This window comes from Acomys russatus, chromosome 29 (genome assembly GCF_903995435.1).
Source record: "Acomys russatus chromosome 29, mAcoRus1.1, whole genome shotgun sequence".
Taxonomy (NCBI): Eukaryota; Metazoa; Chordata; class Mammalia; order Rodentia; family Muridae; genus Acomys; species Acomys russatus.
In genome coordinates, this window is record NC_067165.1 from 26,837,438 (window position 1) to 26,849,984 (window position 12,547).

The 12,547-nt window shown below is 48.1% G+C and overlaps 1 protein-coding gene across 2 annotated transcripts in view; it reads left to right on the plus strand.

Annotated features, from left to right (window-relative positions):
- Eya3 (EYA transcriptional coactivator and phosphatase 3) overlaps positions 1–6,521 on the plus strand; it is a 65,793-nt gene extending 59,272 nt beyond the window's left edge. For both annotated transcript variants that reach the window (XM_051171728.1, XM_051171730.1), the window contains 2 exons: positions 3,209–3,309; positions 6,150–6,521. In XM_051171728.1, coding sequence (XP_051027685.1) covers positions 3,209–3,309; positions 6,150–6,230 — 182 coding nt within the window. In that variant the 3' untranslated portion in view covers positions 6,231–6,521. The remainder of the gene's footprint in view (positions 1–3,208; positions 3,310–6,149) is intronic.
- The last annotated feature ends 6,026 nt before the right edge of the window (positions 6,522–12,547 follow it).

The window sequence follows — 12,547 nt, forward strand, 5'->3', positions numbered from 1 at the left end:
TGTAACAGCGCTGGCTGTCCTGGAATTCACTCTGTAGTCCAGGCTGGCCTCAGACTCGTGGAGATCCACCTGCCTCTGCCTCTCAAGTGCCTGGATTAAAGGCATGTGCCACCACCACCTGGCACAACCACCTGTTTACAATAAACAAAGTTTTTGGATTAAAGGTGTGTGCTAAAATAAATAAATAAATATAAATAAAAGATTAAAAAAAATAAAGGTGTGTGCTAAGGTTGGTCCCCACCACAATTACTTGTTTAGAATAAACAGAAAGCTTTTGGGTTAAAGGGTGTGTGTGTGTGTGTGTGTGTGTGTGTGTGTGTGTGTGTGTGTGTGGTGTGTGTGTTGTGTGTTGTGTGGGTGTGGGTGTGTGTGTGGGTGTGTGTGTGTCACTCACACCAAACAAGAAACAGGTTTTTACAGTTAACAGTCTTGGGGTTCACAATGGGATCGACTATTCTGCAACACTTGTCCCCTTGCTAATTGTAAAAAGTTAATTTTAAAAATTTTGTAGCATTCACCCCTTCGTTTGATTGCCAACATCATAAAGCAAGAAAAGGAAAGAGAAAACTAAAAGTTTCAGGGCAGCCAAGGTTGGTGGTGCACAGATTTCTGAGTTCAAGGCCAGCATAGTCTACAAAGTGAGTCCTGGACAGCCAGGGGTATGATACACAGAGAAATCCTGTCTCGAAAAAGACAAGGAAAAAACAAAAAGTTTCAGGGGCTGGGAGAAAGCTTAGTTGGTAAAGTGCTTGCCACATAGGCCTGAGAAGTGGAATTCGTTCCCCAGCACCCACATTAGCGGGTGTGAGGACAGGCACTTGTGATCCCAGCATTGGGAAGGCAGAGACAGGAGGCTCCTTGGCACTAGCTGGCCAGCAGTGAGCCTCAGGTCCTAGAGACCCTGTCTCATAGAACTAGGTGTGTTTATAGCTCCCGAGCAATGACAATTGAGGTTTACCCAGGCTTCCGTGTGCATGTTCACATATCTAGCCATGCACACAGACACACACAAAATAGAAAGTATTTGTTATTTGAATATTAGTTAAATTATTTAATAGTTAAACTAAATTGGGCTTGATACATCAGGTACAGCGCTCACTGAAGCATCTGGGAGGTTACACAGTCATCAGCATTAATTCAGCAACAACTGAATGTTATGGAGGAAAGTCAGGCAGGACTGCGAGGGAAGTCAGCACCGCAAGTGTCAAGTGGACCCAAAGAGCTTTGTCTCTCAGGGGGACACTGAAACCCAGAGTGCACCAGTGTCTGGACCAGAGTACCTCTTATATGCCACTTGGCTAGGAGTAGCAGATTTACAGCTGTTCTGATAGAGCAAGCAGTTAGAAGTGTAGGATTTCTGTCAGTCCCCTTAGTTTCTGCATTAATGCCTTTGTGCGTATTGTCTTTGGTTGGTTTTGTTTGGTTTTTAGAGACAGGGTTTCTCTGTGTAGTCCTGGCTGTCGAAAGTGCTAAGATTAAAGACGTGCTCTACCACTGCAGACTTTTTTTAAATGAAGTTCTTTAGAAATTTTTGTTCAATTAATTGGTATGTGTGTATGTGGGCATGCATCTAAGACACACATGTGGATATCAGTCTGCTCTCTCTTTCCAACATGTGGGTACTGGGGACCAAACTGGGGTCATCAGGCTTGGCAGTAAGCACCTTTACCCACTGTGCACCCCACTGGCCTGGCCTTGGTGTGTATTGTAACCACTCCTGCAGCTGGCAGTCATGGCCGTGTGGAAGAGTCTTAAGGCACTGGATCTGGCAGGAATTAAAATGAGGCTAATGGTGCAGGGTGAAGGATGTAAGGCTGGACCTTGCTTAACTGACAGGGAAGATAACTTGTGAGCAGAAAAAGGGACAAGGCTGAGTTGCAGCACACACCTGTGTTCACACCCCTGCATTTCCTGAACGTGGATGGCTAAGGCAAAAGGATTCCAGTCCAAGGAAAGCCTGGGTGGCATGGCAAAACCTTGTCATTGTCCCCCCTACCTCAGCCCCTCCCCCCAAAGCAAGGGCTATAATTCCCTATTCGTTGTTTACTCTGTAAAGTATGTTCCCCTGTCAGTGTACTCGGCTTGGGTTTTAGGTGTTGACTCCAGGTTAGCTTTGAATTTTGATACCACAAAATGATTCTTAGAACTGTCTACAATGAGCCATTTGGTGGTGCATGCCTTTAATCCCAGCACTCGGGAGGCAGAGGCAGGCGGATCTCTGTGAGTTCGAGGCCAGCCTGGTCTACAGAATGAGTCCGGAACAGCCAAGGCTACACAGAGAAACCCTGTCTCCGAAAAAATCGAAAAAGCGGTCTATAATTTAAATCACTCATTTTCGGCTGGGGATGTAGTTCAGTGGCAGAGTGCTTCCCTGGCATGAACGCGGCCCTGGGTTTGGTCCCAGGCAACACCAAAAATAATAACAGTAATAATTCTAAGTCAACTCATTCCCCATCATCACTAATGGTAGCATCTCTGTAACTAACAATGTACGGTGCTTGGGTGTACAGCAGTGAGGCCAGCAGGCTCCATGGGTAGCTTGAAGCTCTTGGTCACATAGATGGCCCTGGTTCAAAGCCATGTGACACAGAACAAAAAGACATGGCTGTACGAAAGGGGTTTGGGGGCCACAGGTATATGAGGAAGGTGACAGGCAGGACTGGGGTAATCAGAACACATTTATTATACATACGACATTCTCCAAGAACAAGTTCAGTCGATAAAAACGTGTCCTGGAGCTTTCAAAAGAGGAGGAACATCTGCTGCAGATCATGGCCACAGCCTGGATTTGGAGTCGAGATGCAAGCCACGTCTAGCTGCTGGCTTGTTTGTGGCCTGGGGTCAGTCACTAGACCTGTGAAGGCCCGCTGTGTATAAAGTGGGGAGCGAGAGTTAAGGAAGGAGTTGGGTGCTTTGTAAACTATAAAGTGTGGGACACACACACAAGAAGAGCTTGTTCAGCCGAGGCTCATTGTCTTCTGTTTTTAAATACTCCTTTATGTTAAGATTTTGGGAAACCTTGATGTGAAGATTAGCGTGAGTTATTTGGTAATGGTGCACATTCAGTCTCTGGGCAGAGGGGCTGCTGAACCTCTGGCGCAGGGTGTCAGCCACGCTGTCTAGGTACAGGCAGGTGAACAGAGCCACAGTCCCTGTGTTTGTTTGGTAGGGAAGACCATCCTAACAGGAAATGTGTTTTCCTTTGTAGGTAAGGAGAGCTGCTTTGAGAGAATTGTGTCGAGGTTTGGGAAAAAAGTCACATATGTAGTGATTGGAGATGGACGAGATGAAGAAATTGCAGCCAAGCAGGTAACTGGAAAGGGGGAAAAAATGCAGTTATATGGTTGTGCAGGAAGCAGTTAGAGAAACTGCACAGTAGAGCCAGGCACAGTGGTGCACATCTGTAATCCCTACCCTCTGGAGGAAGGAGGGGGCTGTGCTGGGTGGGATGTGGGCGGGGCTATGAATAAAAGAGGGAATGAAGTCTGGGGGTATAGCTTCCTTGGTAGGGTGCTGTCTAGAATGCAGGAAGCCTGCCACTCAAGAGTCTTAGAGCCAGGCTAGGGATGTAGTTCAGTCTATCATGTTTGCTCACGTGCATTGGAAGCCCCAGGTTCAGTCCCCAGCACCACATAAGACTAGATGTGGTGGTACACATCTGTGATTCTGGTAACCAGGAAGTAGAGGCAAGAGGATCAGAAGCTCAAAGGCATCCCTCAGCTACGCAGCAAGGTCAGGTCCCCTCATCTAATCCTGAAGCGGGCCTCATCTTCATCTGAGGCCATCAGAGTAACTGCACAAAGGCAAACTGCCCTAGCCGTTCCATGCTTAGGGTCTGTCTTAGAAGTGGGGACAGGGGGAGCAAGAAGAGAACCATACACCCAAACTGGAATTTTATCATGGAGGAAAATCTTCATTGCTTTTGAAAGCCCTGAATGTTTGTTCACATAGTCCCCCTGTCACTGTGTTGGCCCAGCCCCAGGTCACCCTTCCTTCCTTCAGGAAACAGAAGGTGAGTTTGAGCTGTGGAACCTAAAACCAGTAGATTAAGCCAGGCGTGGTTGTGTGCACCCACAGTCCTCCATCCTTGGGTGGAGAGTAGAGATGGCTTGAGCCAGGAGTCTGGCTCAGCTTCATCTAAATAAAAAGGCCCTGGCTCTTAGAAGTAAGGTGATGCACTGAGCTGTGTGGGCGTTGACTCAGTCCTTTGCACCTGCTTATCTGCTGCTTGGACATGAAGTGCCCTCCTCTGCCTTTGTCTCTTAGTTTTAGATTTAGATCCCTGGTCACAGAGACCACAGCGACTACTAGTGAACTGTGTGCTTCACAGCCAGCTGCCACTGGATAGAACAGTTGGAGGGGTTTGGTTTTCTGTGTTAATCACTGAAGCTTTGATTCCCCAGTGCGGCTCGGGCTCCCCATGAGGAGACCTTTAGTGGCTTCTCAGTCTGCAGAAGTGGCAAGGAAGATAGAGACGGTCATTAGATTTCGCAGAGTTCACCCCTAAGCTGATGTCTGGAATCTACTAGAAAGTATAGCCTCCAGGGCTGTGTGTCTCTGCAGCCAGTCTTCAGCACTAAGGATAAAAGCAAAATTACTCATTAAAAATATCTGAGTGAAAAAAAAATTTAAAAAAAAAAAAATCTGAGTGCAAGGAGATCTCTTTTGAGTTCGAGGACAGCCAGGGCTACACAGAGAAACCCTGTCTTGAAGCATCTGCCCCGTGGCCACAGCCCCCCCCCCCCCCCCCCCCCCCCCCCCCAGCTGTCTGAGTGCCTTATGCACTGCTTTCGGTCAGGAGTCTTTCTGACCACCTTTATGAAAGAGGGCTAGACTTTGCATGAATGTGCTCCAAGGTTGAGGGGACTGACCCAGGCAGCCTGCCCATAGGGTTATCCAAGCTGTCACGTGTCCTTCCTTCCCCTCATGCTGCCCTCTTCCTGTGCTGTGACTAACAACTTTGCACAGTCCTCCTGAGCAGCTGCCCAGTGAACAGACAGTCAGTGAAACCAGTCGGCCACTTCACAGAACATGCACTCCAGCACCCGAGTCCTTCCAGAGCAGCACATGGCATTCTCGGCACAGTTCTAATGACATAAAGTCTGTACATCCTACATCTGGGACATGGGTAGTACTTGAGCCTGTGAGAGCTAAGCTGACAAGAAACTGACCATCTGCAAGGCAGTGAAACTTACCTTAGTACTTGCTTCCTTCCTAGCCTGTCAGTTGTAACAGGATCTCCTGTTGCTCAGACTCCCCTCAATCTTATAATCCTCCTGCCTCAGCCTCCCAAGTGCTGGGATCACAGGCACTCACCACTGTAATTCAGAAATACTAGTATCTTATTTGATCCTGAAGACCTCAAAAGCCGAAACAGGTACTCTCTTAAAAGCATAGGCAGGCCGGGCCTGGTGGCACACGCCTTTAATCTCAGCACTGGGGAGGCAGAGGCAGGTGGATCAATGTGAGTTCAAGGCCAGCCTGGTCTACAAAGTGAGTCCAGGACAGCCAAGGCTACACAGAGAAACCCTGTCTTAAAAAAACAAAAAGGAAGGGGTGGGGCTGAAGAGATGGCTCAGTGGTTAAGAGCATTGGCTGTTCTTGCAGAGGTTCTGAGTTCAATTCCCAGCAACCACATGGTGGCTCAGATCTATATAATTTGGTGCCCTCTTCTGGTGTGCAGGTGTGTACAGGCAGATACAATACTCATATACATAAAATAAATAAATAAAACATTAAAAAAAAAAAAAAAACACGGGTAGCAGGCTGGAGAGGTGGCTCAGAGGTTAAGAGCACTGACTGCTCTTCCAAAGGTCCTGAGTTCAATTCCCAGCAACCACATGGTAGCTCACAACTATCTATAATGTGATCTGGTGCCTTCTGGCATGCAGGTGTACATGCAGACAAAGTGCATATATACAATAAATGAATTTTTTTTAAAGCACAGGTAGCATTGAAATCTCATAAAAATCCTGATGTCTGTAAGTGTCCTGTGTTGCACAGAGTTCTTACACATGACTTCATCCTTCAGTCCTGTGGGATGGGCAAGGATAGAGGGTTACTAGGAGCCTGAAGGAGACCTCTGTGGAGGAGAGGGTGCAGGTTGGGACTGGAAATTGAGCTAACTAGGCTTCCTTCACCTCTTCCAGCACAACATGCCCTTCTGGAGGATCACCAACCATGGCGACCTGGTGTCCCTGCACCAGGCTTTAGAGCTGGACTTCCTGTAAGACCTGGAGTGCGGAGCCTTCCTTCCTCGTGAGCCTCTCTTTCCCTCCCACAGGAGCCAGAGGCCAGAGCCCTCTGAGACCCTTCTCTCCTGACTCTGTCTCTGTCTCTGTCTCAGCACCCCTCCCCTTGTCTTGTGCTCTCTCTCTCTCCATGGAATGCTGGCGAGAACACAATCAGAACCAAAACTGCAGCTCCTGCTAAGAGTGAGCTGCAGCCCCGTCCCCTGCAGGGCAGGAGGCCACTGCATGGAGCAGCAGGCGCACTGTGGCTACCGGGCTTTAGTTTTTTTTTCTGTTTCCTTTGAAAAGGAAGAACACGAAGAGGCAATGCTTGGGACACAGTTGCACTCCTGGTGCGTGGACAGATGGGGGCGGGGGGGCTGCTCCTGATCGCGCTGACAGAACATGTGTCTCCCTGAGAGCATCTTCTGTGATCTTAGCTGTAGAACTTCTCTCCAGAGAATGGGAATATTATTTTTGTAGGTGAGGGTCTGGTCTCTGAAAGCAGCTGCCCCCCTTTTCTATGAAGAAAGCCGTGTGTAAAGTTTCTGTGACAGTAGTAGTGGAAATATCTAAAATACCTCTGTGACAGCAGCACCTCGTCAGTGACTGCAGAGCTCTGCTCTCTAGGAGGCTTATTGCCGTCAACAGGGCCCTGGTCACTTACTAACGTTAGACTTTGGCATCTCCCATCTTGTAAGCCTTGGTCTCCTTGCCATCCTCCTTCCTCCGTAACCAAATGGCACAACCCTCGGAACTCCTCACAGACAATAAACCTAACCCTTTAGCCTGTAATTCAGAGGCTCAGTCCCGGGAGGCTCACCCTCTACACTGGAGAGAAGCAGCTCGGGCTTCTTAGGACTTTCATCCTTGGCTCCTGAAGTAAGATTCCATGCAGTGCTCTGTTCTGACCAGATGTTCCCTCTGTGGCTGGCTCAGTCATCAGATGCTGGGCTCACATGGCCTCAGTATCTCACATCCGCCTCTCCACGCAGCTCTGGCCAGCCCCTGCCCACTCAATTCAAGGCAAAGTCTAAGAGCAGGCTATAGCTGCTTCTTGCGCTGTGCACTTACATGGAGTTATCCTAGCTTGTATATACATGGATCTGTACCTGAGAGTGGAGAACAGATAGCTGAATTAAAATCCTTCCCCATGAGATACCCCACTTGTCAGATTCCATGCTCAAGTGGGAAACCAGGCCAGAAAGACTTTCTTGACTCAAATGCTTGAAAATATAACCCTGAGCTAGGTACAAGAACACCTCTCAGCCTGCCCCTTGCCACCTACACAGTTTGGAGGGGAGCTGGGACTAGTCCCAGTGTTCAAAGCCAGCTAGGGGTTTTTATTGTTTGCTTTGGGTTTGGGGTGGTTTTTTGTTTGTTTTTTGAAGGCACTGTCCCTTCAGGACCAATGTGGGTGCCTGCTTAACTGGGTTAAACTTCCCTAAAGTTGAAATGTGCAGCCTTGGCCCTCAGGAGCTACTTGACCAACCCCTAGCTATAATTACTGCTCCCAGAGATGCTGCAGCACAGAGGCAAGACTCCTTAAAGCCAGGCTACCCGACAAGACAGCAACAGAAGTGTTAGAACTGAGACCAGCAGCTGACGATGCGGGGTGAGGTTGGTGTCGCGGCTTGGCCACTCATTTGCCTTTGCTTTGAGGTAGGAGTGGGAGCAGGGAGCTAGAGTCTAAGCCAGACCTTCCTAGGCTAGTTAGCCCTGCTATCCCAACCCCGCCCAGCCTGCTTCCAGGTTCATCATAGAAAACTCCAGGATAAATTCTCTTTAAGCCCCAAACCCTTCGCTCATTGCCACTGTAGTTTCTGTCCTATTGGTGCTGTGCTTCGGACTTAAAAGGCTGCCAATGGTGACACATGGCCCTCGGCACACAGGTACCACCATAACACTTCAGGGGGAACTCTTTATTCTCAGAATATAACAGAATCCCTTCCCTCTTGGCCAAGGTGAAGAGACAAGGAGGCACTCTTAACTGAGCAGCCACCCTATCAGCAGGAAGCAAGAGTGTACTGGCGTCTCCGGGCACTGCTGCCCTTTGTGCTGGCTTTCCTCCCTTGGGAAGGAAACTGAGCAGACAGCACCAAGAGCTACAAGTGCTGGAAGCATGGCTCGGTGGTTAGTAGCACTGGCCACTGGTGCAGAGGTCGAAGGTATGAACACCCACAAGGCTGCTCACAGGCATCTGTAACTACAGTCCCAGAGGATTTGATGCCTCTTTCAGCCTATTCAGGCACCAAGCTCTCACTTGCATATAAGAAAACATACACATAATACATTTTTTAATAAAATAAAAGCTGTTGGAGGTTAGAGCTAAAAGAAACTGGGTCCTTTATCAAGAAGAGCACCTTGGAGAAATTAGCTGGCGGATTTTTTTCCGTTGGATCCTTTGATCTTGAGGGTTATTCTGGACATCTCATGGTGAGGGTTAGTTCTAGGGGTGTCTGTGGAGTACGGGAATGCCCTAGGATACAAGGTGGCTTGACTTTGGAATGTAAAACTGACTGTGCCTTAGCATCACCCTGTCCAGTGCCCCTGGGGCAGCTGGTGGTGTCTGGGAGAGTGGGTACCTGCTCCAGAATTGATTTGGGCTTTGATTTGTGGGTGTTGTTTTCTCTGTGACTTAAGTGTCAGCGCTAGTGTCCCTAGAGACTTGGCACAGCTTGTGTGCAAGTTCACCCGAACTCAACCTTCACAGCTCCAAACTGCAGCTGCAAGCACGTGGCACTTCTAGACACGGGAGTCACGGCAAGCCCCGCCTCCTTCCTCATTCCTGCCCAGGTGTGGCTGAGGCCCTTCTTATGTACGCGTGTGTTCCTTGTTGCTCACCTGCTCTCCATCTTAAAGAAGCTAGAACTGCCCAGGCACGTTCCGTGCAGATGCCAAATTGGAATTCTGAGCTTCTTAAATATCTTAAGCACAGAGGGAAAACTCTGCTTGTGTCCCAGCCTCATCCACAGGCCACCTGCTCTCCCTCTGCCGAGTCAGCTCTAGCGAGCACGGCTCCCTGGCTGTGTGTCCTCCTTCGCACACTATGTGGAGCCATCCCAGTAAGGACCATTTCTACTTGGATCACCACTCTCCCTCTGGACTCCAGATGCCTCTTCAGCAGGAAAAGGCATCGATTAGGTTGGATATATTTATGTGACTCCAGGCATTTGTGGCTATAGAGTCCTTGACCATAATGTTATATGTAATGGGAACTATCTTATAAACTTTAAAAAAATAAAGTTTTTATTTTCTATACAGTTTTCTCCTTTGTCTTTTCTAAATAGGGTTGGTCTGGTTGCTGAGCCGTACAGAATCCTAATTAGGTATTCATTAAGAAAGATGTCATCCTTTCAATAACTGAGTCATGAATTTCACACATACAAGAAGCGATCATTTGTTATATATTGGGAAATATGAGAAAAGGTTTTAAAATAAAATTTTCAAGGGAAATTTTTATTTGAATTGTTTCTAAAATGCACTGCTTTTAAGGGTGCAGAAATGGAATAGATTTCATAAGCTGTCAAGTGCTGAGCTGCACAAGAAAGGCATCAGCCTTTGTGTGCTAAGTACAAGCTGCACCCAAGAAAGCTAACAAGCTAATACGCAGCCTGCGATCTGGCCTGATCTCATGTCACATCAACCAGTTTTCCTTCATCCTTCCACATCTAGTCTAATTGTCCACTTAGAAAACAGCCAAGAAACCTCTTTGCCTTTTATTCCAATGAAGGAAATTAGAATCCGTTCATAGTTTCCAGGGGTTAGATATGTCAGGCCACAAGGTGAGTTTGCTCTGAGAATGGAAGGTCATCTCATGCCACAGGCGGCTGAACCAGGCTGTCGTGTGCTGTGTCTGCACCCTTGCTCTCTTACAAGTACAGGTTCTAGTGCTGCTTGCTTTCCAAACCCCGACAGCAAACGCCTTCATCCCCTAACAAAATGAGATTTCTCCTGCAAACCCTTAGGTGACATGTAAATTTTTGTTCCCCTCCTCCCCCAGACAGGGTTTCTCCGTTTGTCCTTGGCTGCCCTGGACTCTGTAGACCAGGCTGGCCTTGAAATCAGAAATCGGCCTGCCTCTGCCTCCCGAGTGCTGGGACTAAAGGTGTGCGCCACCACACCCAGGTCAAGGTGGTTTATTTTTCTAAAAACAGGTTTCTTCATGTTGAAAAGTTCTTCATCAGGTGTGGCGTTTGTGTTTGTAATCCTCAGAAGCTGAGGCAGGATTGTCCAAGAGTTTGGGCTAGCCTGAGCTACAGTGTGGAACTTTGTCTCAAATGACCAAACACAAAAATACATGTATCTTACTTGTAATCTTCAAGGACATTTTCCAGCTTCAGGTAGTGTCACTAATCTGGTTTTCAATTCTCTAAAACTTTAAGAACACACAGAGCTTTGTATGGTAGTGCATGCCTATAATCTCAGCAATTGGGAGGCTGAGGCAGGAAGACAGTGTGTTCAGAGCCATCTTGAATAGGCTAGGTGGTGTGTCGTAAAACAAGGCCATGTAGTAATGAGTTGCTCGTTTTTTTGTTTTTTTTTTTAACTTAGGTGTTTGTGTGCCTGTAAGTGCGTGTGCAAAGGCCTGTGGAGGAAGGGGTAGGCAGTGGTAAGCTGCCTAGAGTGGGTTCTGGGAACCAAGCCTCAGCCTTCTAGAAGCCCTTTTGACTGCTGAGCCGCATCTCCAGCCTGGGCCCTGACACGTACTTGGTAGACGGAGGCAGGAAGACTAGGAGTTCGGCTCAGCTGCATGTATGTTCCAAGCTAGCATGGGCTAAGATCTGTTTCCAAAACACAGACTGTGCGTGAGTGTATTTTAGGTAGAATACTGTAATTCGTATATAGTATAATGCGTTGTTTGGATTTAGTTAAATACGTTTTTTACCATCCTTTGACAGTTTTACCTATAATACACATGAAAGCTTAGCCAAAACTAGCATTCTAAGCACATGTTTTGTCTTTGTTTTTATAATATTTGTTGTTTCTGTTTTGTTTGAGACACGCTGGTCTCTATGTCACTGAGGAGCAGTTTGAACTGGTGTTCCTGTCTAGAATGGCAGGTGTGCCACCCCAGCCCAGTGCTCTTACCCTTTGCATAATGAGGAGAACAGGGATTGCAGGTGTACCTATAGAGGTGTCCAGTCACAGAATGGCCCTTCTGTCCTTTCATGAGATGGTGAAGACGGCAGTGGGGATTGTTTTCCATGTACTTTTAGCATAAACCACCACTTTGGCCCCTTTTACTGATCTGTAAAATTCAAGTGTGGAAATCACTAGCACACAGTTAAGTACACATTTCCAGGATAAGAAGCACCTTTTCCCAGAGCCTCTCTCCCTGCCCCCCCCCCACCTCCCCACATCTCTGCAGCCTTCTTAGCTGGGGCCAACAGCACCCGCACAGTCCCCCTGTAGTGGGAGCACTGTCCCACAGGAAATAGCACTCGCTAGAGACTCCTCTCCAACATACCCCATGACTGTAGGCTCTGCAGGCTACAGTCGCTGCTCTTCACCTTCAGTGCCTCAGTTTCTCAGAGGGGTCTTCCCTAAAGGTTCTTTGTAACTCCTAGACACACCTAGATCCCCCTCACCTCTCCACTGTTTTCCTTTCAGCACTATACTATATATGTTTATATATGCACTATACATATATACTACGTAGGTTCTGGTCAGTCTGTTTGACCTCCACACCAATGATGAATGGCTGGTATGGATCCCAGCACCAGGGCCTAGAACCTTTCTCCTGTTCCTGTTCCAGCAGACCACAAACCTCCCAGAGAGAGAGCGGGCAGAATGTCTCCACAGAACCATCAGCCATATCCACATCCCAGGGGCGCTCCACTTCTTACCTTCCACCCAGCCCTCAAACTCGCCTCCTAACTGCGTATTCTTCAGGCCCAGTACTAAGCACTAAGGTCTGCCCGGACAGCCAAATGAGCAACCCACTCTGCCTCACCAGCCCCAGCCGGCCCACATCTCTCTTCCAGGGGCCCCTGCACCTGTCTGTAACAGAAAGGGTGACGGACTGCACTGAATGGCACATGCTGGTTTGGAGAATTTCGTGGGGTTTTAATACTGTTCAACACGTGTGTACATGTTCTCTGTTAACAGAGATTGAGGTAGGAGGTTATGTACAATAGCTAGAATGAAAAATACTCAGTGGACAGTACGTGGCCTGGACCATAGGTCCATAAGGCACTTGGTTTAAAAAGGTGGCCTAAGAGCCAGAGCAGAGCAGTGTGCAGCACCACACTGGAGGGGCTGGCAGGAGCATCGATGGCCTCTGCTGTTGGAGAATCTACCCCAGACTTGACCAA